At 42.6% G+C, this 24,311-nt stretch overlaps 1 protein-coding gene across 6 annotated transcripts in view; it reads right to left on the bottom strand.

Annotated features, from left to right (window-relative positions):
- Positions 1 to 13,457: 13,457 nt before the first annotated feature.
- Positions 13,458 to 24,311, bottom strand: part of CDC7 (cell division cycle 7) — a 28,554-nt gene continuing 17,700 nt past the window's right edge. For 5 of the 6 annotated variants that reach the window (XM_053391794.1, XM_053391797.1, XM_053391796.1 and 2 more), the window contains 5 exons: positions 23,462 to 23,557; positions 21,686 to 21,858; positions 20,551 to 20,633; positions 17,733 to 17,882; positions 13,458 to 15,228 (listed from right to left, as the gene is read on the bottom strand). In XM_053391794.1, coding sequence (XP_053247769.1) covers positions 14,837 to 15,228; positions 17,733 to 17,882; positions 20,551 to 20,633; positions 21,686 to 21,858; positions 23,462 to 23,557 — 894 coding nt within the window. In that variant the 3' untranslated portion in view covers positions 13,458 to 14,836. The remainder of the gene's footprint in view (positions 15,229 to 17,732; positions 17,883 to 20,550; positions 20,634 to 21,685; positions 21,859 to 23,461; positions 23,558 to 24,311) is intronic. The other variant, XM_053391800.1, reaches the window with a different exon arrangement.

Below are 24,311 nucleotides of genomic sequence, written 5' to 3' on the forward strand. Positions count from 1 at the left end.
GAGCTGGATTGGGTGGCTCCTGTGGACCAATCAGACTGCTGCATTCTGGATCCTATTGTTCTAGGACCAATCAGACTGCTGCATTTTGGATCCTATTCAACTCAGTACATAACAGGTTGGCTGTGGTGAACTTTGTTTTCATGTGTGAGTGGGGTGGGTGGGTGTTTTTGGATCAGATTAGCCATATTGATTCATATGCTGTTGGTGGATTCTTGTCATTGTCTTGTTGGGCTGTGTATGTGATAAGCTTTTTTGAGTTTTGCCCAAAATTGCTGAGCAAAGGAATTGCTGGCTGGGGCTGCCATTTTCCTGAGCATTTAGGCGATTTCTGGCCGGACACTGCTTGCGGCTGCAGTATTCCAGATACTGAAATTCCAGACTTATGGCAACCGTAATTAACATCTCTCTAGATGAGTTAAGAGGCAGACAGTTATTGGACTGGGTGGGATGGGAAGGGGCACTGAGATCAGTTCCTTATGTTCATTGGGGGTGGGGGAGTCAAAAATACATTTCCCGGAATAGCTTTGTGTAGGGTTAGGGTTCAGCACCGTAATTACTATGAAGATTCTGGGTGGGCAGCAACAGAGGAATTTGAACTATACGGACCTCGCTTTGGATCCCTTACATCTTATAGGAGTTTAAGATGGTGTTTCTGTGCTATCTCATGAAATGAGAGAATTTAAGAAGAGTCCTGCTGGACCAAAGATCTAACTAGTCCAGTATCCTCTTGTCCATGGTGGTTTATAGGAAACCAAAAAGCAGGACATGAGGGCACTAACTCTCTCGTACTGTTGTTGCGTGCTGTCTCTGATACAGGTGATAGGATGATTGGTAGTCATTGCAGGTCCCTTTGCAAGATACCAGTAAGCTGAGCCGTAGCCTCCCAGCACCTGAAAATGACCAATAGCTGATATCGTTTTGTTGTTGTTTAGTCGTTTAGTTGTGTCCGACTCTTTGTGACCCCATGGACCAGAGCACGCCAGGCACTCCTGTCTTCCACTGCCTCCCGCAGTTTGGTCAAACTCATGTTGGTAGCTTCGAGGACACTGTCCAACCATCTCATCCTCTGTCGTCCCCTTCTCCTTGTGCCCTCAATCTTTCCCAACATCAGGGTCTTTTCCAGGGGATATTGTTTTATCGGGTCCTCCCTTAAAGAGGGCATGTATTGCGGTGAGACCTGGACAACCGACACCCTGTGTGGTGGGTGGGTACTACTGGTCAGCCACAACAACCAATTGGTCCCTCGAAGGTGGATGCAATCTGGCCAATGGGACGCAGTCCAAACGGTTTGAGGGACCTATTTATGCCCATGCACGTGACCCATAGCTTCCTCTTTCGGCGCGTGCATTCGGAACACCCACCCACCTCTCCCTATATTTAGGGCTTGCACTTCACCTTGCTATGCCATCGTGTATCATCTGTCATTGGGACAGGGGCACGGCAGGAATTTTCCCCACTTGGCTGATTGGCTGTTGCCATTTGGGTTTTGCCTGCTGCGTAGCAACTTGTAAGCTTGCGTATAGGCTCTGGTTCAGGTGACAGGGATGGGAGAAGGCTCTCGCCATCCCTATGTGAAGGGTATTCTGTTAAAGGAATCCAGGGACTCGATGGTTTGGTCAACCCCTGAGGGGGGGTTGTGCCTGTGCCTGAGTCCAGGGGGACATTTGGGTGGCGGAGTTAGCCCATTCCCGGCTTTCCGCTTATCCAGGTGTTCACCCTTGGCTGACCTATGCTGGAACCCTGGGTCAGCGCTACCTGCATGGCAGGGAGCTAGTCGAACCAGAGCCTATGCAACCAGTCACTTTCTGTAATCAATAAAGTTGTGGCCTAAATTCTGCCAAAAACCAAAACTAAAATTTGAGTCATGTGTGAATTTATTTAGGGGGGAGGTTTCGCAAAAATGGGATTTTGTTGTAGTCATTGCTCCTTTATACAGACTTTTATCAATTTATCGTGACCTACTCTGAGCGCCCACGTAATCAGAGGCTGGGGAACACATTTCAATGATGTAGATTTTAGTATTTTCAACTGGATTGTGTCCATACAACCTGGCCAAAAAAGTAGAAGTCCTTTGACTTCAGTAGGAGTGAAATCATCACATGCTTTAACCCTCTCTCGGCAAACTTTATAGCATTTATAGCAACATCCCTACCGAGAGAACATTTATGACCAACATGATCTACTGTTTTCATCCTGTTCCTCAGAGCATCTTCAATTTTTTCATCGCTGGAAGCCTCCTGCCCTGAAGTGAAGGGTCTCCTGCCAAACAATGCAGAAGTCTTTAATTTTCAAGCCTTTCCGCCTCCAGCCATCTGAAAGATAAATACTCTCCCTTCAGCTTCTGTGTCACGTTCAGCTTGTTCTAATTGTTCTACCTGGCATTTTCTTCCCATTGGCCCCTTATTAAAAGGTTCCCATACTTATTAAAAGCGGATTCCAGGAGCACCCCTTAAGCTTTCCAGTAAAATAATAAGCATGGACTTTGCTTTTTCCAAACCCTACATTGTAACTTTGGATGACACCACTTAGCCAATAATTCAAAGAATATGTGCTTGGCTGCAGCAAGCCACAGATATTTTCCTCTTTTTGATTTCCCCAAATCTCTCCTGATCTTGCTGCTATTTAAGTGGGCTTCCACTAGGAATAGGAAGGGAATTACTAGTTAAGGTCAGGTGAAGCTTATGCCAAGTTGGGTGAGAATGGTCCAACTATTCTTAGGGTTGCCATATCCTCAAAGGTGAAAATATGCACAAAGTTGTTGAGCTATTTTTTTGGACGGGTGGGGGGTCAAAATTGTTGAGGGGAACATCTGCCAAAAAATATTAAGTTTGGGGGCTTTTTCGCAATTTTTATGGATTTTTTTTTAAATACCCCTTGCCGTATGTCCAGGTTTTCCTGAACATTTCGCAGATTCGGCAAAAATTCACACAGAGGCCATTCCACTGCCCGAATCCCAGCCATGTCTGGAAAAATCCAGACGTGTGGCAGCCCTAACTATTCTTGACTACAAACTCAAGCTAGATGGGTTGAGAGTTTGCCCCACCTAAGCATCTCTAAAATCCTGACACCCCCCCCCCATGACATAGAAGTCTTATTATTCAAAGAGTGAACTCCTATTCACATGGAGGAAGCCTAAAAGGCCATTCACGGTTAATAACTCATTCTCAATTTGCTTGCCCCCCCTAAATTAAATTGCCCCCCTGTGTGGCGCGTGGGAACCATGGCTCTAGATGCTCTTGGACTCCAGTTTCCATCAGCTGCAGCCAACATAGTTTATGACAGGCATAGGCAAACTCAGCCCTCCAGATGTTTTGGGACTACAACTCCCATCATCCCTAGCTAACAGGACCAGTGGTCAGGGATGATGGGAGTGGTAGTCCCAAAACATCTGGAGGACGCCACCTTGGCTGCCCCTGCTGTGTGAGAATTATAGTAGTCACTAGCCCCAGTCTAGACAGTCTGACCATCACAGGCTATGTATAGTGTAATGCAGACACAAAATAAATTGTCCCACCCATATGGACAAAAATGTAAGAGAAGAAGCAAAGCTCCATGTGCATAGAAATGTAGCACATTGGGAAGATTAACCTAGCATTCTTCTCCTTGACATGCTAGCTTTCCAGAGGCACTTCCATAATGCAAAAAAAGAAAAGAATTAAGCCTTTTTAATCACATTGATTGCAACAGGTTGAAGAGTTCATCATTCTGTGTTAGATTGTTTTTGACTTGGGACTGCACTGAAGCATGCAATTGTCCTCTTGTGACTTGAAGTGACATCCAGGAAGTCTTCTACCACTTGATATTTCCAAACACATACCGTATTTTTTGCTCTATAAGACTCACTTTTCCCCTCCTAAAAAGTAAGGGGAGATGTGTGTGCGTCTTATGGAGCGAATGCAGGCTGCGCAGCTATCCCAGAAGCCAGAACAGCAAGAGGGATTGGTGCTTTCACTGCGCAGCGATCCCTCTTGCTGTTCTGGCTTCTGAGATTCAGAATATTTTTTTTCTTGTTTTCCTCTTCCAAAAACTTGTGGTCTGGTGCGCCTTATAGAGCGAAAAATACGGTAACTGATCCTTCAGAGTGAGCCACTGTTTCCTTTCATTTATCAAAGTGCTTATTAGCTGCCTTCCCCCCCGCCCCAAGAAGACTCAATGAAGTAATACATATGCTGCAGAACGTATTCAAAGCTTCCTAAAACAAAACCATTATGGCCAAATGAGATTCAGAAGCATCAGGGAGTTAGGTAAATTTGGCAGATGATCTCCCTGCGTTCATGTTCTATTAAAACAGCATTTCTCTCACTTTTGACTGGCAAACGAGATTTACCCAGAAGTCAGAAGCTTATCTTTCTTCAGGGTTGCTATTTAAACATAGGAGAAGTTCTACTATTCTACCTGGGTTGTCTTTTCTTATTTTCTTAAATGCAACGAGAACTGGCGTTTTGTGGACATTCCAAGGAACAGCATGTGGTGGGTGGAGGAAGAAAATCAACAGAGACATGTTTATTCAATATATTCTAGAGGACCACAGGGAGTGGCATCTCCATATGCTTGGTGAAATCCCTGGACCTAATTTATTCGCCAGTTTTATTGTACGTCATACTCATTTCACAGTAAATGAAATGCAAGTGGAGCGTTTTAAATGGTTTATTCCATCCTTACAGCCATGCACCCCCCCATCACACTTATTTTCCCTTTTCCTCGACCAAGGGAAAGAGACGGTGGAGGAAGACTGGAAGAAATTTAAACTTTACCTTAAAAATTCTTGTAAAATCATTGAGTGTTAAAATATCATGGGTAAAACATAGCAGATTTGCAGCGATAAATGATTGGACAAGAGGAAAGAAAAGGGTTAAAGAAAGGAATCAATAAGTAATTCAGACCAGGGGTTGCTGAAAAAAGTTTAAAACAGGGATGCAGAAAAGGGAGGCATGGGGAAGTCGTTGAAATTGGGTATACGAAAAAAATTATGAAATTATACATGTTTATATGTTTGTCTGTCAGTGTTTGTTGTTTGTATTGTCTTATATTATATGTTGAAAAACCAATAAAAATTTTATATATATATAAAAAAAATTCCCTTTTCCTCTTTGCACGTTGTTTGACACTAAGCCAGAGAAAGCAGTCTTGGTCCAGTAGTATCCGAAAGAGCTTGAAGAATGTTTTGCCCAAGTGTTCCCTCTGCGGGAAAAGTTACAATATTTAAACGATTGTACATTCCGCTTTACAATATACGGTATTTTTCGCTCCATAAGACGCACTTTTTCCCTCCTAAAAAGTAAGGGGAAATGTGTGTGCGTCTTATGGAGTGAATGCAGAGGGAGGCAGGCAGGAAAAGCCCCCAAGAACCGCACACAAGCTCTGCGCGGCTCTTGCGGGCTTTTCCCCAGGAGGGAGAAGGGACCAGTCAGTGCCTTCTCCCTCCTCGTAGAAAAGCCCGCAGGAGCCGCACACTCCTTAAAGGGTGTGCGGCTCCTGTGGGCTTTTGCAGGGAGGTGGGGGAATTGCCATAGCCGCACGCAGCCTCTCCCGCTCGCTGTCTTGGCTTCTTTAGCCTTGCGCAGCCTGTCCGCTGCTCTTTGGGGCTGGGGGGGGATATATTTTTTTCTTGATTTCCCCCTCTAAAAACTAGGTGCGCCTTATGGTCCGGTGCGCCTTATGGAGCGAAAAACACGGTACATCCTTTACAAATGGGCAGATTTCTGATGCAGTGCTGTCATGCAGTGCTACCATATAATATTTATGGTATGCAAGAAAAACTGTTTACGAATGAGGGGGCAGAAAGAGAAAGCAGAACCTTTGGGGCGACCTTTTGCATTGATGCCTTCGTCTAATTTCAATATGATTCAGCTGCACTCTGTGGTGAAATTGTCTAAATTTGATTGCAAAGCAGCTTTTGCCCCAGTCACTTTAGTCCTAAGGGAAGCAAGCATGCAAGCTTCAAAAAGTACGCAGATGTGCTAAGGAGAATGAAAATACACACTATTTCAATATATTATTAGATAGCAACTCCATGGCACATACAGTATCATGACCTCTGGTGCATTGCATCTTTAGTGTTGCCAAACGTCCTGAATTTCCCGGCCATACACGGAACATTGCTGTCGGAAGCAGTGTCCAGGCAGATATCAGCAAAATGTCCGGGGGAAATCTGGACATATGCCAGCAACGCAACTTTTGTGTCCAGATTTTCACTTACTGAAATATGGCAACCCTAATCCCTACTCAGCAATAGCATTTGTTGTCATTTACCTTGATTTGCTGTACTTTCAACACAGTCTTTTGTTTAATTAATTTCAGAAGCAAAAAACCAAGGAGGACAAAATTGATCCCAGAGGCATTTCCACTGTTGACAAATGTGTGTGCCAAACGTCAGATTCCACTCGCTGCGGAAGTGCTCCAGCACCACTGGAAAAGTCTTATTTGTGGGTAGAAATGAGCACAGCAGGCCTTTTGATTTTTACCAGTGTATTCATAAATGCCGGTGTCCCTGAGGCAGGAAAAAAAATAGCGTCTGGCCCAAATTCCATTTGTAAAAAATGTATAAGCTTCTGCTGTTGGCTTCTTGATTCGGTTGGTGGTCCAAATTTAGCTGCTAAATCCAAAAACGGTAATAGTCATTCTTGGGGTGTCACTCCATATGTCGTCCATACTGGTCTAATAAAAATGCCACCCCCATTTTAAAGGCTTTCATGGGCTTATAGGTTGGAAGGGACCAAAAGGGTGATGTAACCCAACCCCCCTGCAATGCAGAAATCTTTTGCCCAACCTGACTCGAACCCATGACCCTGATCTCAAGAGCCTCCTGCTCTGCTGACTGAGCTATCCCTGGAGCTATTTTAATCTTAGCTACAGGGACCATAAAGAAGGCTGATCACCAAAGAATTGATGCTTTTGAATTATGGTGCTGAAGGAGACTCTTGAGAGTCCCATGGACTGCAAGAAGATCAAACCTATCCATTCTTAAGGAAATCAGCCTTGAGTGCTCACTGGAAGGACAGATCCTGAAGCTGAGGCTCCAGTACTTTGGCCACCTCATGAGAAGAGAAGACTCCCTGGAAAAGATCCTGATGCTGGGAAAGATGGAGGGCACAAGGGGACGACAGAGGACAAGATGGTTGGACAGTGTTCTCAAAGCTACCAACATGAGTCTGACCAAACTGCGGGAGGCAGTGGAAGACAGGAGTGCCTGGCGTGCTCTGGTCCATGGGGTCACAAAGAGTCGGACACAACTAAACAACAACAGAAGAAAACAAGTCCTATTGAACTGAGTGGCATTCGAGTTGCGAATGGCCAAACAATGAGCTCAGCAGAAATGCAGGTATGAAAAGGATGCTGCGTTTCCTAAACTGCCTCTCTTTATAACTTCACATTTCCATCGACCTCTATAGATTACGTATATATTCTCACTTGAGGAGCAAGCACTAACTGTTTCTTTTGGCATCCTGGTTGAGCGGGAAGCCTCTGTGCTCATCAGGGGATGAAGCCGACTGGGTGGTCCCTGAGAAGCCATTCTGAAGCTAATCTTTTGCAGAAGCTTTGGAGGAGGAAAACAAGGCTATGGTGTAAGAATGCACATCAAAATAACATTTTTTGCCTCAAGCGAATACATCGTCTTCCTCACTACTTTTTTTTTTAATTTGCATTTTATTTATTTGTTAACATTCTTATATTACATTGGTAAACATTGTCATATTACATTACAGGACTTAACTATAATATAATTTCCAACATGTATACAAAAATTATATACAAATTTTATATACCTAGAAAGAAAATGAAACAAACAAAAAAGAGAGAACTAAGAGAAAAAACAAAAACAATCCCCCCCCCAAATCATATTCATCATATACATACCAAAACACTAGATTTCCTGTCTTTCCCATTGTATATTCCTTTTTTTTACAAATGACTGTACTCTTATTATTGTATATTTCTTTACATATTATCTAATACATTCCTATATCAATATGTGCTCTTAGTCTTATTTCTCAACTCAGTCTCACTCACTACTACTGTACCTTGCTCTCGGTCTTTCTTTTCTTCTATTAGGCAATTCCTCGCAGGTTATTTTTATGGCCATCTGTAGCGTTGGCATATGTCTGGACATGGCCGGGATTTCAAAGGCAGAAATAATGTCCAGGGGCAAATTTCTGAAATGTGCTACTCTGTCCAGGATCTTAGGCAAGTCAATCGAAAATGTGCATCTTTTTGGTAAAAAAAAAGTTGGGGGGTCTTCCTAAAAAAAAATTCCTGGTTTTTACATTTTAAAATACGGCAACCCTATGGAAAGCTTCCTGGATAGAGTAGCCACACACAACACAGCACAGGGTCGTTCATTTCTCTAGGGTTTTCCTTAAAAAGCTCAACAATTATGGTGGTATACACACACACACACAATATGGCAACCCTACCATGTGTGTTTTGAGCTTTGCTCCAGGGGGAAGCATTTTGTCAGTCTTCTGGTGGGTGTTATATTTATATAACTGAGGCGGCAATCTTATACCCATTTCCTCAGGGGTAAGGCTCACTGAACTCAATACATTTTGAGCACACATGTATAGGATCCCACTATTAAATTAGGAATCAGAATGTGCAGGGGGAGGGATGAGGCCTGGCCCAATTAGACACATTGTACCAGAGCTTTCCAAACTTTTCATGCTGGTGACACGCTTTTTAGACATGCATCATTTCGCAATGCAGTAATTTAATTTTACTAGCAAAGTGGAGTTTAAACCAACCCTTTCCAGCCCTGGAAGGAGCATGGCGAGGATTCGTGTGACACAGCTACACACTGCAGCCGACACACTAGTGTGTCACAACACACAGTTTGGAAAGCTCTGCATTATACTGTCATGCCAGTACTGAAAAGGATTTACCTTTTTGCTCTACTTTATAGTCATGCTTGTTTCTTGGCTTTTCTCGAAAGACACTATAGCTGGCTTCCCAACCTCCAAATTCATATGCCTTATTTCCAAGGCTTTTTTCCGGCCGGAACTTAGTTCCTGCACCTCTCAGGTGGGTGCCATTGCCATTCTAAGAGAACAAGGGAGGCATTCATGGCAAGTTCCATGAAAATAGCATTGCGCTCACGCTCTCGCTCTCTATACAGTGGTACCTTGGGTTACATACGCTTCAGGTTACATGCACTTCAGGTTACAGACTCCGCTAACCCAGAAATAGTACCTCGGGTTAAGAACTTTGCTTCAGGATGAGAACAGAAATCGTGCTCCGGCGGCATGGCGGCAGCAGGAGGCCCCATTAGCTAAAGTGGTGCTTCAGGTTAAGAACAGTTTCAGGTTAAGAACGGACCTCTGGAATGAATTAAGTACTTAACCCGAGGTGCCACTGTGTGTGTGTGTGTGTGTGTACAGCCACATAAGTTCCCCTATAGAATCTTGGGAACTGTAGTTTAAGGGTGCTGGGAATTATAGCTCTATGAAGAGTAAACCAGTTCCCAGATTTCTTTGCAGGAAGATGGGCTTTAAACATATATGGTGTGTGACAAATCCATCTAATTACTATCTAGCAGACACATTAACTTCTGTATTAAAAGACTGCACGTCTTCAAGCAGGACCTTTTGATTGACAGGGTACAAAAGGAAGAGAAGTGGGAGAGAAATGGAAAGTGAGTGCGGGAATAGCTCTTCCTTCACTGGCCAGTTGACGGAGCTAGGTTGGTCCCCTTGCCACGATGTTCTTCCTGGCTGGTGGAAGAAGCCAGAAAGAGGCTTCCCTTAGTTCTGCAGTCCTGGCCACAGCATTCTAGTACAAATCTAGAGTGAGAACCAGTCGAAGGTATTAAATATCAGGGACACTTTCTGTGCTTTCCTCTTTGGGCCCATATGACAGTTTAGGTCCTTTCGTTACCACAGGAGACCAATTTCCTCCCTGTGCAGTGCAAGGCTACTTACTATACTGTATTGACATTTCCTGGCTAGTCCCAATTTGTGGTTTGGAAGCGATCCAAGGCTTGCTCCCAAGGCAGCTTTAATAAATAAAATATCGCAAGTGAGGACTCCAGTCACATGGTCTCGAATAAGGATAGTAAGCATTTCACGGGAACCCCACAGATTGCAGTCTGCTTGGATATAAGATGAAGCCTTCAGCAACTCAGCAGGAAGTGGGTTTTCTTTTTGCCAACATGACACCCTTGTGCTGGCTAGGGCCAATGGGAATTGTAGTCCAAAATTAGGGTTGCCATACATTCAGATTTTCCTGGACATGTTGGAATTAGTGTCTCCAGGGGGGATTTCCAGAAATCAGCAAAATGTCCAGGTTTCCCAAAAGAAGCTCACCAACTTTTGGGGAGTGATTTCCCAACTTTCCCAGATTTTTACTTCTCAAAAAGATGGCAACCCTAACAAAATGGTCCCTCCCAACTTCTATGATAATCTTCTGCATGGAGGGCACCATTCTGGTGACGGCTGATGAAGTACCAGGTGTTGGGGTTTTTTTGTTTCTCATCCTGCTCTTTATGTCTATCCATTTTTGCCCTTCTGTTTTCTTTAAACACGATAAATAAGAAGTCATGTAGGACCAAGCTACAAATAATGAAGGAGATCTATCCTCATCTCTTGACATTTTCATTTTGTATTAACAAGCTGCTGTAGGAACTCAATATGCGAGTAAAGCAGCACTGAAGGAGAGCTCGAGGATGGACTGGGGGTTGGGGGAGGAGAGAGAAGTAAGGTTCATTTAATCCTGCGCTATTTTCCTGACCTACATCAGCCCCTGAAGCTGTTTTTACTTGCTTTCGTGGTGACGATGAATACACAGGGAGTAAAAATTATAGTAATTTCACACTATTTTTCATACAAAATGTATTTCATATGATACTGTTTGGAAACAGCAGCCTGGGGAAGGGAGAAGAATTTAGAAGGGACATTCCCCAGAGCTTCCATTCATGTCAACAGATCTCCCACGTAACATGTAGTTTCACCATAAAGACACACTTTGTATGTTATTATAAGGGATTTCCCCCACCAGTTAAAAATGCTGTCTGGTCCTGGCATTCCCAAATCTACCGTTTCAAATCTGGTTCATTTCTTGCCATCGCTTTTCCTTATACTAATCTCAATTAGATTGCAAGATGATTCACATTAGCAAGTACTGCACCTACAAGAACTTGATAGTTTAGTGTTGCAGCACCAAGACTTTTGGAAGTGTTGGGGCTGCAACCCATCAATATCCGATGGGTGCCTTCAGCGTATTCCTTTTGTTGCCTGCTGAAGACATTCTTATTTAGACAACCCAACCCATACATGTGAGTTTTAAGTCTATTCTATTGCAATTTTAATGTTTTAAAATCAGGCTGTAATATTTTTTTAGTGGTTGTTTATTGTCTTACCTTTTTTGTAAGCCGCTTTGAGGTCGTTCCCCCTCCCCCCTACAGTCAAGCAGCATATAAATTTTATGGAACAAATAAAACAAATAAACCTCCTAATGAAGAAAGGAATGTGTCTAGGTGCCCTTCTGCCTTGTTTGAAGTTACAAAGAACAGAGCTGTCTCCCTTGTACCCAGCAGCCAGTACAGGAATTAAGACGAGAAGCAACTTGTTAAAAATATCCTTAAAGTAAAGGGACCCCTGACCATTAGGTCCAGTCGTGGCCAGCTCTAGGGTTGCGGCGCTCATCTCGCTTTATTGGCCGAGGGAGCCGGCGTACAGCTTCCGGGTCATGTGCCAGCATGACTAAGCCGCTTCTGGTGAACCAGAGCAGCGCACGGAAACGCCGTTTATCTTCCCACCGGAGCGGTACCTATTTTATCTACTTGGACTTTGACGTGCTTTCAAACTGCTAGGTTGGCAGGAGCCAGGACTGAGCAACAGGAGCTCACCCCGTTGCGGGGATTCGAACCGCCAACCTTCTGATCGACAAGTCCTAGGCTCTGTGGTTTAACCCACAGCACCACCCACGTTCCTAAAAATATCCTTACTTTACTCCATTCTCAGAGAGTGAAGCTGTCTGTAGCACAAGCACCCACCCTGTTTTTAAGGCATCAGTTCCTTGCTTATTCAGACAACAGCTACTCTTTCCTGACTCGGCAAAAAGCAGTTAATTTTAAAAGGGGGAAAAAAGGTGTTGCAGCTCCTCATGACATGTTGTTATGGGGGGAAGGGGGGACTGCTTCCTGCCCTCTGCTATCTCTGTTATCTAAGAGCAAGGCAAGGTTAAGTCAGTTCTGCAAGACTCTCCTGCTTCAGTCATCCAAGAAATCTGTTTTTATTGCTCAAAAACAGGCAGAAAGGGATTTAATTCCACACTCCCCCCAACGAGGGAGCGTTGGTACTTGAATCTGTCCAGATGCAATTGGATAAAAACATCACATGCCCAATTTTGGGATATTCACCCAGCTGAAACTGGCAACATTTCCATATGTAGTGAAAAGACCAAAGGCAAAAACAAAAATTAAAAAACCAAACAACCCACTACCACCCTTGTTCAGTTTTGAGAGCTTAGCATAGAAAGTGGTCCTTTTTGCTTGGCGTTAGCTAATATTCTAGTAAGGCCACAGACACAATGCAAGAACATAGGAGGAAATAATACATCTACAAACACTGGCAGAAGGCTCAGCTTGCCAAATTTGGCCACAGTTCCTTTAGATAAATAACTTCTCAGTGACGTGCTGCGCTGAAATTACATAAACAGCAGAAATTGCTAAGACGTAGGCCCCAGGGTTTTGTGGGTTTCAGGACTTTCTGCAATCAATATTCTGACATCTGCAAACATTTATCTCTAACAGCTGGTGCCAAAAGCAGTAAAACACACACACACCAACAACTTACCATCACTCTTCCAAAGATCTTGATTCAAGTATCGTTCTATTTAAAAGCCGCTTTTCATCTGCAGCTTTGTGCAATTATTTTTTTCTGTAATAGAGACCTTATATGGAAAAGGTTTTGTTGCAAATGTTAAAAAGTGTGGGAACATGTAATTATGTAAAAAAATTAAGCCTGCAGACCCATGCACACTTACTCGAGAGCAAGTCCCCAAAGAACTCAATGAAACTTACTCCCCAGCAGACGTTTATAGGACTCTGCCATTAGTATTCCATATTAAAACAATTTTAGGGGGAAATCGTGAAATAACACAGAAGTTAAACGAATATATCTTTAGTACAAGGTGACAAAAGCTAAACATTCAGAGGCTAACCTCTTGGGGAAGCAGAAAATCCACTACTATGGTATTCAGTTCTGCCAATTAGTGCTTATGATGTAATTATTAGCTTATCTTACATTGCCTTTAATGTAGTGAATGATGTAGCTTTAAAAGAGGATTTGGCTATCAATGGCTCATCATGATGGTTGTATACTATCTCCAGTATCAGTGGCAAGATGCCTCTGTCATTTACAGTAGGACATGTGCTGGCTGAGCCTGTGCTTTTTTTCTTTTCTTTCTTTGCAACCAAAGAACAAAAATAAGACACACACACACCCCTCCCGATCCTATAACACATTGTTGTGCGATAATAATATCCATTTTATAGTGTATGAAATATAAGTTTACTTTTGGTAAATTCTAGGAAAATCAAATTGTTCCGACAATCGTACACATTATACAAAGTAATGTAAGCTAGTGCTTGACAAGCAAAAACACAGGTCTTGCATATGTAGATATTATGGCACACAGTGCAGAGCAACTGGTACCCATCTCAAATGCTAGCAGAGCAGGGAGGAAAGGTAGAAGTTTTCAAAGAGGACAAAAAGAACACAATCCATATTTTCCTTAAACTCCAAAAATTTGGAGGCGGGGGGGGGGAAATCTTTATGGCAAGCACTAAGCCTTATTAAGCTGAATGGCCATTTAATTATATGAAAATTGTTCAGTCTTGATAGTGACATGGATAGGGAACAGGAACGGCTGGCAGGGAGGGGCAACACTGCAGATCTGGCCAGCTGGCATCAGTAATGCTGATATGGGTGAGGCAAGGGAGCAGCAAGCTCAGAGTGGCATGGCTGCACCAGCAGGAGTGGCAGGCTGGCTCTATTGGGGTGCTGGCACTGCTCTGTCCTAACCATTCTGCCCAAAATGTTCCAGTAAGCGACAGAAATGCTGAGGCTGGGAGGCCACATCTGCAGGGGCATCACTCCCCACCTGCCAGCTCCTGGAAAGAAGGGAAACATGGGTCTTTTAAGTTGGCTAGGATTGGGCACACTAGAGTAACTATTTTCACAGCTGCTTCTCATTCCACCTAAAATGCATTCAAAAGCTACAGTCCGAAGCCTTTAGAAACTACTGTTGTGGGCTCTCAAAACTTCAGAATTCTCCATTTCTTCCTCTGAAGAGAGAATGTGTTTTGATGACTAGGACAAGTTTTCAAGTATACTTATTAGTCTGCGAGGCTAGAAGTACAGCGGGAATCTTTTTTCTATCACAGTCTCACATTAGCACCCTTCACATAGTAAAGGCACATTTGTATAGGTATTAGGAGCTGATTAAGAAGAAGCGGCACTCCTAGAAGTCAAGAACAAGGCAGCCCAAAGGAAGCCCATGCAGGTATCGTGCCAAGACCCGACTGGGACCACTGTGGGTTGCAAGCTGGTTCATGGAGGTTCAGTGCACCTGCAGATTGCATCATTAGCGACACAACAAAATTAAAATAATTTAGAAATGTATGGTGTAAGTGCATGGGGAAAAATCTGTCCCAGTCTGCCTTTGATTTGGACTTCAGTATGTTTAATAGCTGACAAGGTTTTTGTTTTGTTTCCGCAAGTTGGATGTAGCTATGAAGCAATTTGGAGGAAACAATGTCCCTCTAGGAATTCTGATTTCGTTTAAAGATAAGGAAACTATGACTTCCAATGCTTCTGGTGGTACAGAGCCGAGCATCTTTTCACTGCTTAATATTTTTGAAGAAAGGATGAAGCAAGGCATCCTTTGCAGTTATTCTTGTAGCAGGATTTAGGTCTAGCAGTTTATCCAGAAGATCATAGGCCTCATCAGGGACTTTGTCCCATCCCAGATCAGCTGGCTTTTCAGAAGTTCTAATAACCAGGCCATCATGTTCATGACAACTTGGCTTCTGATACTGCAGGTGCTTTTTAGATGTCTGAAGTGCAGGCTCTGAAATGTTGAAGATTTCAGCTTGTAATGCAGGTTCCTGAGAAAGGTTGATCTGCCCATCACCTGTCGAGATGTCAAAGCTGGTTTTGCTTCCCCTCAGCCTTTCACAGAGCATTCGTAAATCCTGTGCTGGGATATCTTTACTACACAGTATTGATTTACCTGTGTGAAAAGCACTGTGGTTAGAAAGGATGCTCGACAGCTTTCAGAAGACACATTATAGCACTGTAACACAGACAGTGGATGCACACATACCATACATTAAAGCAGTACTGTCGACCTTTCAAAAAACGTAAGCTAGTTTGTCATTTAGCAAACTGGTTTGCACTTAACATTAAAGCCAAAATTTTAAATAAACTATGGCTTAATGTAAATGTGCAGTGTGCTGGCAAATACTGCTCACATGTCCCCACTTCGTCCCTACCTATCCCATGCTTGGAGGAAAAAACCTGCATCACTGGCTTGGCACTGCATGTGTACCAGAGCTCATTGTTTTCCCCAAAACCATGAACAGGAAGCCCATGGGTTCTGCTTGTGGTTTAAAATAGAGAAAGTAACCAACAAACCTGGGCTTGTGAATTGTTTCCTGCAAGCACAGCACAGGACGTAGGAGCCAACTCCTAGGGGCTGTGTGGGCTTTGGCCCCCACAATAAAATATTTGAGGGGGCTGGGCCCCCACAAAGTTGATGGGCATTCCCATTCAAATGGTGTGTGTGCACTGTGTCATGTGATCCGATTATGTAGGGCCCCACAATATTTTATTCAAGTTGGCACCCCTGGCACAGGAGTAAAGAGGGACTTTTGAACTAATCTGGTGTAACGTTATGCACAAATTGGGTCAACTGGACCTTTCATAGAACCAAAGCTTGCAAAACAGATTTCTCTCTCTCTCTCTCTCTCTCTCTCTCTCTCTCTCACACACACACACACACACACAAACAAACACGCCAAGAGATGAATCTGCCATATTGCTATTTTGTAATGGAATACAGAACAGCTAACAGAACTGAGTTAAATCCTAAGTCCAAAAGAACTTTTGATAGGTGTGTTTTGGGGATGTGTGGGCATGCAAAGAACCCATGTTGCACCCCTGGATGAATAGGGATAGGAGGAACACAGGAAGCTGCCTTGAACAGAGTCAGACCATTGTTCCATCCAACTCAGTACTGTGTACATTGACCGGCAGCAGCTCTCCAGTTTTTCCAACGGGGACATTTGCAGGACTACCCGGGATGCAAAGCAGACGCTCTGCCTCTTAGTCATATACACCCGTGTGAATCTGTAAAAGAGCAGTTCTGGTGACACTGGCAGTAATTCCCACTGTGGATACATGAAGCACAGGTACATACTAAGACAAGCAGAGCGTATGGCTGGAATACTAGATTATGAGGCCAGTCGTCTGCACACTCTCAACTATGCTAAGAGGGAGGCGCCTTTAGAAAATATGCAGCCAACCACTATGTGCTTCGGTTTAGGGGGGGACGGACAGCAATTTATTTCGAGGGACACTGCAGCCAATGCTGTGGGACATTCCTCATCAGCTGATGAGAGACAGGAGAAAAGACTTGTGGGAAACAGGCTCAATTCCCTCACCTCAGTTTTCCGGATTCGCCAAGCAGCAAGGTACCGATGGAGTCTCTGAAAAAAACAATATACCTGCCTACTTCCCCCTCCCCACCTCGGAATAAACTCGAAGAGTAGGACTAAGATACATGTATGCACTCAGGAACAAATAACAATTGAGAGCCCCACATTAACATCAGTGCATCACAGAGCACCCGAGGATGTGGTCCACTGGCTCTTGTATCCCTCTCTTAAATCTACACTTTGGGTAAGGCCAATTGTTCTTTTCCATATATTTCATTTAAAAAATAATAATCAAATGTTAAGTAACTGACAGCAGCAGTTTTAAGGTGTGATTAGCCTATTAACCTGTTGCTACTTTTATTTGCATGAACGGACCTTTAAACACAATCTGTTAAGTACATACCAACGTATTTGGTTGTTTGAACAGTTTCTGAAATATCAGGAGTAACAGATACCAGATAAACATTTATATGATGATGCATGAAGGAATAACTTCTGTGAGGAAGTAGTGGTGATGACAATGAAGGCGCTGGCAGCTATTTGCTGGACTGTCTTCAAGTCACCTAGGGATGAGAGGTCAGCCGGTTTTGTTCTAATAAGTGCCAGGACAAGCACACAGGGCTTAGAAAAGGAAGTGGCAGGGGTCCAAGAAGGCAACCAGGCCCATGGGAAATTTGCAGGGGGCAGTCTAGGGCAGGAGGAATGAAAGAGGAAATGGTACAGAGGACTGAAACAAGAAGGTAGCTATATGGGAGATTTAAGGAGAGGAAAATGGGAAGAATTCAGAACAGTGGGCTGGACCAGGAGCTGCTAGAAAGCCGAAGTTCATATATTGATGAAAAACAACCAGACACATCTTTGGTAGCAATCCTCTATGTCTATAAAGCTTAATTTCTACTGGGATTATTTAAAACTAACTTGAGGTCAGCCTGATTCTGGTGTTTAAACCAATAAATTCCAATGCCATTCGAAAGTCTCTGGGAATATAAACACAAATTATCTACAGAAAGCGGATGGCTACAAAACAGTCTGAACGTACACTGAATTACAAAAAAATATAAATACAAAACCTGCACACCAAATGTTTTAGCAGCTTGAATTGTCTCCCTGGATCCACGAATAGTCATAATCTGTGCCAAAGCTGTTAAATCATCACTTGCTTTGTAAAATGGATACCGGCCACTCAGCAGAGAAAGGAATATGATTCCTGCAGACCACATGTCAATTGCTGCAATTAAAAACAAACTTCAGTTACAATTACTTATACTCCCAGTGTGTTTGAAAGACTGAGTAAAAATCGAAACCTGATTTTAATTTACATTTGCTCGTGACAATGATAACTGGTATTATAGAAAGTTACTTTCAGAGCTAGACTTTCTGCTCAGCATAAAACTGCTGTATTTACAAAATGGGGCTGCTGTTATAAAAGAACAAAGTTAATAGGATTGCCATATTTCAAAAAGTGAAAATCCAGAAACAAGAGTTGTTGAGCTTTTTATCACCAACCCCCCTCCCCAGCCAGTTTAATGGAAAATCAGTAAAAATGACACTGCCAACATGGGCTGCCGTACATCCAGATTTTCCCGGACATTTTGCCGATTTACGCCTAGACACTGCTTCCAACTACAGTATTCCGGGTATGTCTGGGACATTCTAGACATATGGCAACCCTAAAGTTATAGCTGTTTTTTTGCTTTTGTTAATCTCAGTAACAACTGCAGGTGCACTGAACGAAGCAGACTCAAATAGATCCCTGAACTCAATCAGAAAAGCTTTGAATTGGTCTGAGCCAAATCAGGCTGTTTCATGAGGGACCACATTGGGGTCTCAACCGAATCTTGTGGTTAGTGCATACCCCTAAACCAAAGTTTTGCATGTATGGGCTGCTTCATTCACTTCAATGGAAAGGACAGTTCTGAACTCTTAGAGATGCTCCCACATAAAAGAGAAAGCACTTGAAAGCAAGAGCACATGGGATCCATTGCAATGGACAAAGTATATGCTCTAATTTGCCATGTTGTGCCATCAAGCTCTATGGGTACTATCCCAAGCTAAGTATGTCTATGTCTCACTGACTTCAGTGAAAGAGAGCTAAAAGTACATGCTTACAACTACCAATGAAATCACTTCAATGGAACTCAAATGTGCTTAATTTTTGCTAGTGCTGTATTGCCATATGGTTACATCTGAAAAGCGAGATGAGCGCCGCATCCCATAGTCACCTTTGACTGGACTTAACCATCCAGGTGTCCTTTACCTTCAAGCCAAGCCAGTGACATGCGAGGAGTGTTGGTGAAACATATATATTTATAAGGATGATCAACATCAAAGAGAAGAGGTGGAATAAACCGGTGTGGCAAAGTCCATAGGGTTGGAATGGCTTAGTTAGGGTTGCCATATTTCAAAAAGTGGAAATCCGGACACAAAAGTTGTTGAGCTTTTCTTGGCAAAGTTGTTGCGATTTTTTTTGTGTGAAATCTATTTTTAAAAATGAGGTTTTGAGCTATTTTTAATGGAATCTGTCAAAATCTACACCACTGCTAGACTGGGATTTGCTGAATTGCTGCTGGCAGGACTGAACTGGTGAGGGAAAGTTCTGGCTTCCCATGCCTACCCCGAAACCTTCCTGAATGCCTCTTTCTTGGGGCCCATCAGACTGTAGTTGAAGTAGTAAGGGTGCAGATAAAAACCATTAAAAGCAAAACAAAAACAAACTCCTAGACTTCACAGACCTTGGCTCTTGCCTATTAAACAGGACTAATCTGGAAGGGCAGGATGTTTCTTCCCCTAGCAAGTCACCTGACCATGCCTTCCAGTCGTCATGAGCAGATTTCCATCTGCTTAAAAAGATTAAATATCTAATGTCAGCTTTTTCATGTAATCTTTTTAAAAATCTGCTGCAAGCGTATTATGTTAGTTATGCTTGCTCTAAAAGAATACAAAGATGGATATGATCTCTCACAATCCCTGAAGAATAAGCAGTAGGGAGGGATTAAAACATTCTTCAGCTGACGCAAAACCCTCAGTGTTGGAACTTTCTGCCCACTTTCCAACATTTAAGAGAGAAATGCTGCTAAGTCCCAATATCACAGTAAATATCTATGTTCTTCTTCTTTGGCAATCACTTGTCTTCCATGAATATAGTCTTAACAGTGTGTGTGTGTAAGTGACTGTGGAGGCCAATTCTGGATCCACACATCCTTCCACAGTGGGGACACAAGTTTCCGGGTGAGAGTTGATAACGGCGAGGCTTCCTCCTTTTAGCTCATTTCTCCCTTTCGTCCTGAGTTTGTGCTTTTTCGAAGTCCATGACACCTTTAGTAAAAGCTGTTCTCCAACTGGAGCACTTGCAGGCTGGTGTTTCCCGGTTGTCGGTGTTTATATTCTATTTTGGAGGGGTTTGCCTTGAGAGCGTCTTTAAATTTCTTTTGTTGTCCACCGGTATTTCGCTTCCCATTCGTAAGTTGGGAACAGAGTAGTTGCTTTGGGAGACAATAATCAGACATCTGAACATGACCAGTCCAACAAAGTTGATGTTGAAGAATCATTGATTTGACAATGGTGATCTTTCCAGTACGCTGACATTAATTCACCTGTCTTCCCAAGTGATATGTATATTTTTTCAGAGACACCGTTGATGGAATCTTTCAAGGAGTTGGAGATGGTGTTTATAATTGGTCCATGTTTCACAAGCATACAGTAAAGTTGGTAGTATAATAGCTATCTATGTTAGGTATACACCTAACTTGTTTTTATTTCAGGTAAGAAGCTTGGAATAAAGAAATGTGTTTTATAATAGCTTTTCTTTAGATAACAGTCCAACTACATACAGTCTGGAAGACCTACAGTGGTATCTAGTGCATGGAAATATACATTTTCAATTTGTTATACTGCACCTGTAGTTTGATTCGGAAACTTGGTTAACACTTCTGGTGCTCTGAATCCTGGTGTACCAGCCCTTGGAGCAACCTGCTGGCGCCTTGGGGATTAAAACATGAAAAGCACATTTAGCAAATAACAGCACAGTTTGAGCTTTTAGGGGTCCGACAGTAAATAAACCAAGCGCTATGACTTTATGTGGTAACATGAGTAAGTATTTTGTAAAATAATAGAATGCCACTCTCATTAATTCCTCCCAATGAGATGGCTGCAACACCTTTCAAATTTAGAACTGGAATCATATTCCTCCTGATACCAGAGACTGAGAACTAGGTGTGTGCAGGGGATTTGCAGCTAGCTACCACACCATGATCACAAGGAATACGCTTATGCATGCAGATCCCATTCAATTTCAGATGGCTAGCAGGGCACAAAACATTAGATGTACATCTTCAACTGTTGCATTTTGCCAGCAGAGATCTTTGACAGAGTTATATGACCTAGACCACTTGTCTCCAATTAGCTGAGTACAGAGGACCCCCTGTTTTTCGAACAGCCAAGTCATGAACCCCCTACTTTTGAAAATTTTGATATCACTGTGGTAGTTTTTGTTATGTGAATGGTACCATGGACCCCTTGGGGGGATATGCAGACCTCCTGGGGTCCACAGACCACCAACTGGGAACCACTGACCTAGACCCATTTACAAGCCAAGGCATAACAAGCGGCCCTCTGAACCTGTGACACTACATTGTGCTTCCAACTCCAGTGAGTGTTCTATAACACTGGACCAGCTTTCTGGTGTGAGACACCGTGGAGATTGTGTCACAGATGAGAGTTGAAACTTAAGAGGGATCAAGTGGTTTTCTGCAGCCTTGCACAGAGTGTTGATAGTATTATAAAGAAAACCTTATGCAGAAAACATTTAAACAAATGCACTAAGTCAGAATTTGTGGGTGCTGAAAATCTAGTTGTGAAAACGAACACCTGCATGAAACAGGCTGCCCAAAATGAGCTTTTGGAATATTTATCTGCTGTTGCATTGCAAAGATCTAATATTATCTTGTGCTTTACTAAACATGGATTAATTGGACAAATGTTTTTTCTTTAATCATTTCTTGCCAGTAATGCGATTGCATCAAAGCTAATTACCTTGAAAGACAAACACTGCAGACTCTATCTTTTGCATAACAGTCACAGGTCACGTTAGTTGGATAACTGCTGGCAGCTTTCTTCACTAAGCCATTAGTCACAGTCGAAGTTGTCTTCTTCTTCGCCAATAATTTTCTAGCTGCAATATCTGTCACCCTAGGCTGCTTTATGAGCTGCAATATAAATTATATTTTTTAAATCCAAGACACATTTAAACACAATTTTGACTCTAGCTGCCCTCAAAGACATAAAAGTTCTATTAGGTAGCATTTTTAAAGGCAGGTTGCCAAATTCAGACTAGTGAGCGATAAATCCCAATGGCTATTAAACCTAACAAGGTATTATAAGAATTCTAATTTAGTGGGTTTCAAGGAAAAGGTCTATTGTGTTAATATCTAGAATACGTTAATATTATAAAATTATGGAGATGTAAACTGCAGGCCAGAATCTGAACAAAAGGTTAGTCAATTTTACACTAAAGGGCTTTATACAGGAACCAGGTGATGCTCAACAGAGGCTGCTGCCAAAACCAGAAATCCAATCTCAAGGACCATTGTCCCTCCGTAATGTTCTATATTACCCCGTGCCAGTGGGGTGAGTAAACACATGACTTGGAAATTTACATGTTATAGGGAAAAGTAGGGGGAATTCAACACAAAGCTGCCATTTTGTGGCCATCTACTGTCAAATCTATTTCAGCACTATATCTGTGGCAAAGTTTCTCATTGCTTTCAAAGGGATTTAAGTGTGACCAGCTTTTTCTGTGCTGGGGCATCATGCACCAATAGACAAAGACGAAAGGGGGAACTAATTCTCTCACAATTTACAAGAACTGTCATACCTCTTTGCTTAGAGGCAATTCTTATTCATTAGCTTAGTGGTTATTGAATATTATTCAACGGGAATACTGGTGCTCCCGTATCATCTCCAGTTGTCTACAAAATCTCTCTTCTCCTCACTTTTCAGGCCATCAAAGTGTGTCTAATGGCTAATGTTGATTAAATAATAATAATAATAATAATAATAATAATAATAATAATAATAATAATATTTATACCCCGCCCCTCTGGCTGGGTTTTCCCAGCCACTCTGGGCGGCTCCCAACAGAATATTAAAAACATGATAAAACATCAAACATTAAAAACTTCCCTAAACCGGGCTGCCTTCAGATGTCTTCTAAAAGTCAGATAGTTGTTTATTTCTTTGACATCTGATGGCAGGCGCCACTACCAAGAAGGCCCTGTTGAGCCATGTGGACAACACGCATGATAATCAAACTGTATCTGGGTTAGTAACTTTTGTATACTCAATTGCAAGACTGTTCTACTGCAGAGTAAAAACATTCCTGACAAAGTTGTCCAATTCAGTTCAGTGGATCTGCGCTACTTTGCATCTGCGTCATGTCTAGTAAAGCAGAGCAGAATTATTATTAGACCTGTCGCCTCTGTGTTAAAGGGCGCTCACAAAATACCATTTCACATGCCTGATCGTTCTTAGCTAGACGAGTACATTGCTTGAACAATGACGACAAAGCTACAAAGAAGAAAAGGTTCAGATGAGAAGACACGCATGCTGCAAGCATATCCACCAGCTTTCAAGCGGTTTGGGTAAAAACCACCACCACAGTAATACAAAATAGGCATTGTGCCAACAAGCGCAGTTCACATTCCACATCTGCCTAGCAAACTTGACCTATGTAGTCTTAAAAAATGATAAACACTGAACGTGCTGCTGAATATGCAGTTGATTTATCTGTGGTTAACCAGCAATGCTTACTTTAACTGTGGAATTGTCTTGAGATGCAGAACTGCGGACATTGAAATTCCTCTCCCCAAAGACAGAGCGTTGAACATGAAGGCTCTCAGGCCCCTCCTGCAGTGTCAAAAAGAAGACAATAAGGATTCCATCTTTAACAGACAGTCAACTGTGGCATGGCTTTTAAAAAGCGAGATAGTGCAAAAACAAAAAGGTGCATATAAGCTGTCTCACGGGACTAATTTACTGCAAAGAGAACACAGTCTAGGGTGAATGCTTACTCATCCCGATTCACGGTAGTCCTCCAGCAAGATTCATCTGGGTAATGCTATGGGTAAGGATAGGCTTTCAAAATTCTGATAAATGACTTCAGAATGTCCTGACCATTTGGAGAAAGGAGGCCAAATTTTATGCCGAGAAATATTATTGTTGAGATAATGGAGCTAAACTATAAATCTAAAAATTTAATCTAACATGGTGACAGAATTAGCCCTCTGCAGGGGAGAAGAAAATTCATTTGGGGAATGAATCAACTTTCTAACTGGCATGTAAATTCTCCTTATATGGAGATGCTCAGTCAGTTAAAAGGGCTTAGCAACACTAAACACACAACGGCCCTGACTTTCTGATTTCCTAACACTGCATTTGTGGTTTTATACATGGGTACATTTCGACTCCCCCCACCCCACCTGCTCAATCTACTGAACTAACAGATAAGGGTTGATTCCCCCACCACGGTCGTCAGTTCAGGGACGGAAGAAAGTTACCTAAATCGAAACATTCAGTGTCATTCATAAATATCAGCTTGCACATTAGGGGCTTAGAGTGGAATCCTAAACACGTCTACTCAGAAGTGAGTCCTAATGAATTC

Source organism: Podarcis raffonei, chromosome 6 (genome assembly GCF_027172205.1).
Source record: "Podarcis raffonei isolate rPodRaf1 chromosome 6, rPodRaf1.pri, whole genome shotgun sequence".
Taxonomy (NCBI): Eukaryota; Metazoa; Chordata; class Lepidosauria; order Squamata; family Lacertidae; genus Podarcis; species Podarcis raffonei.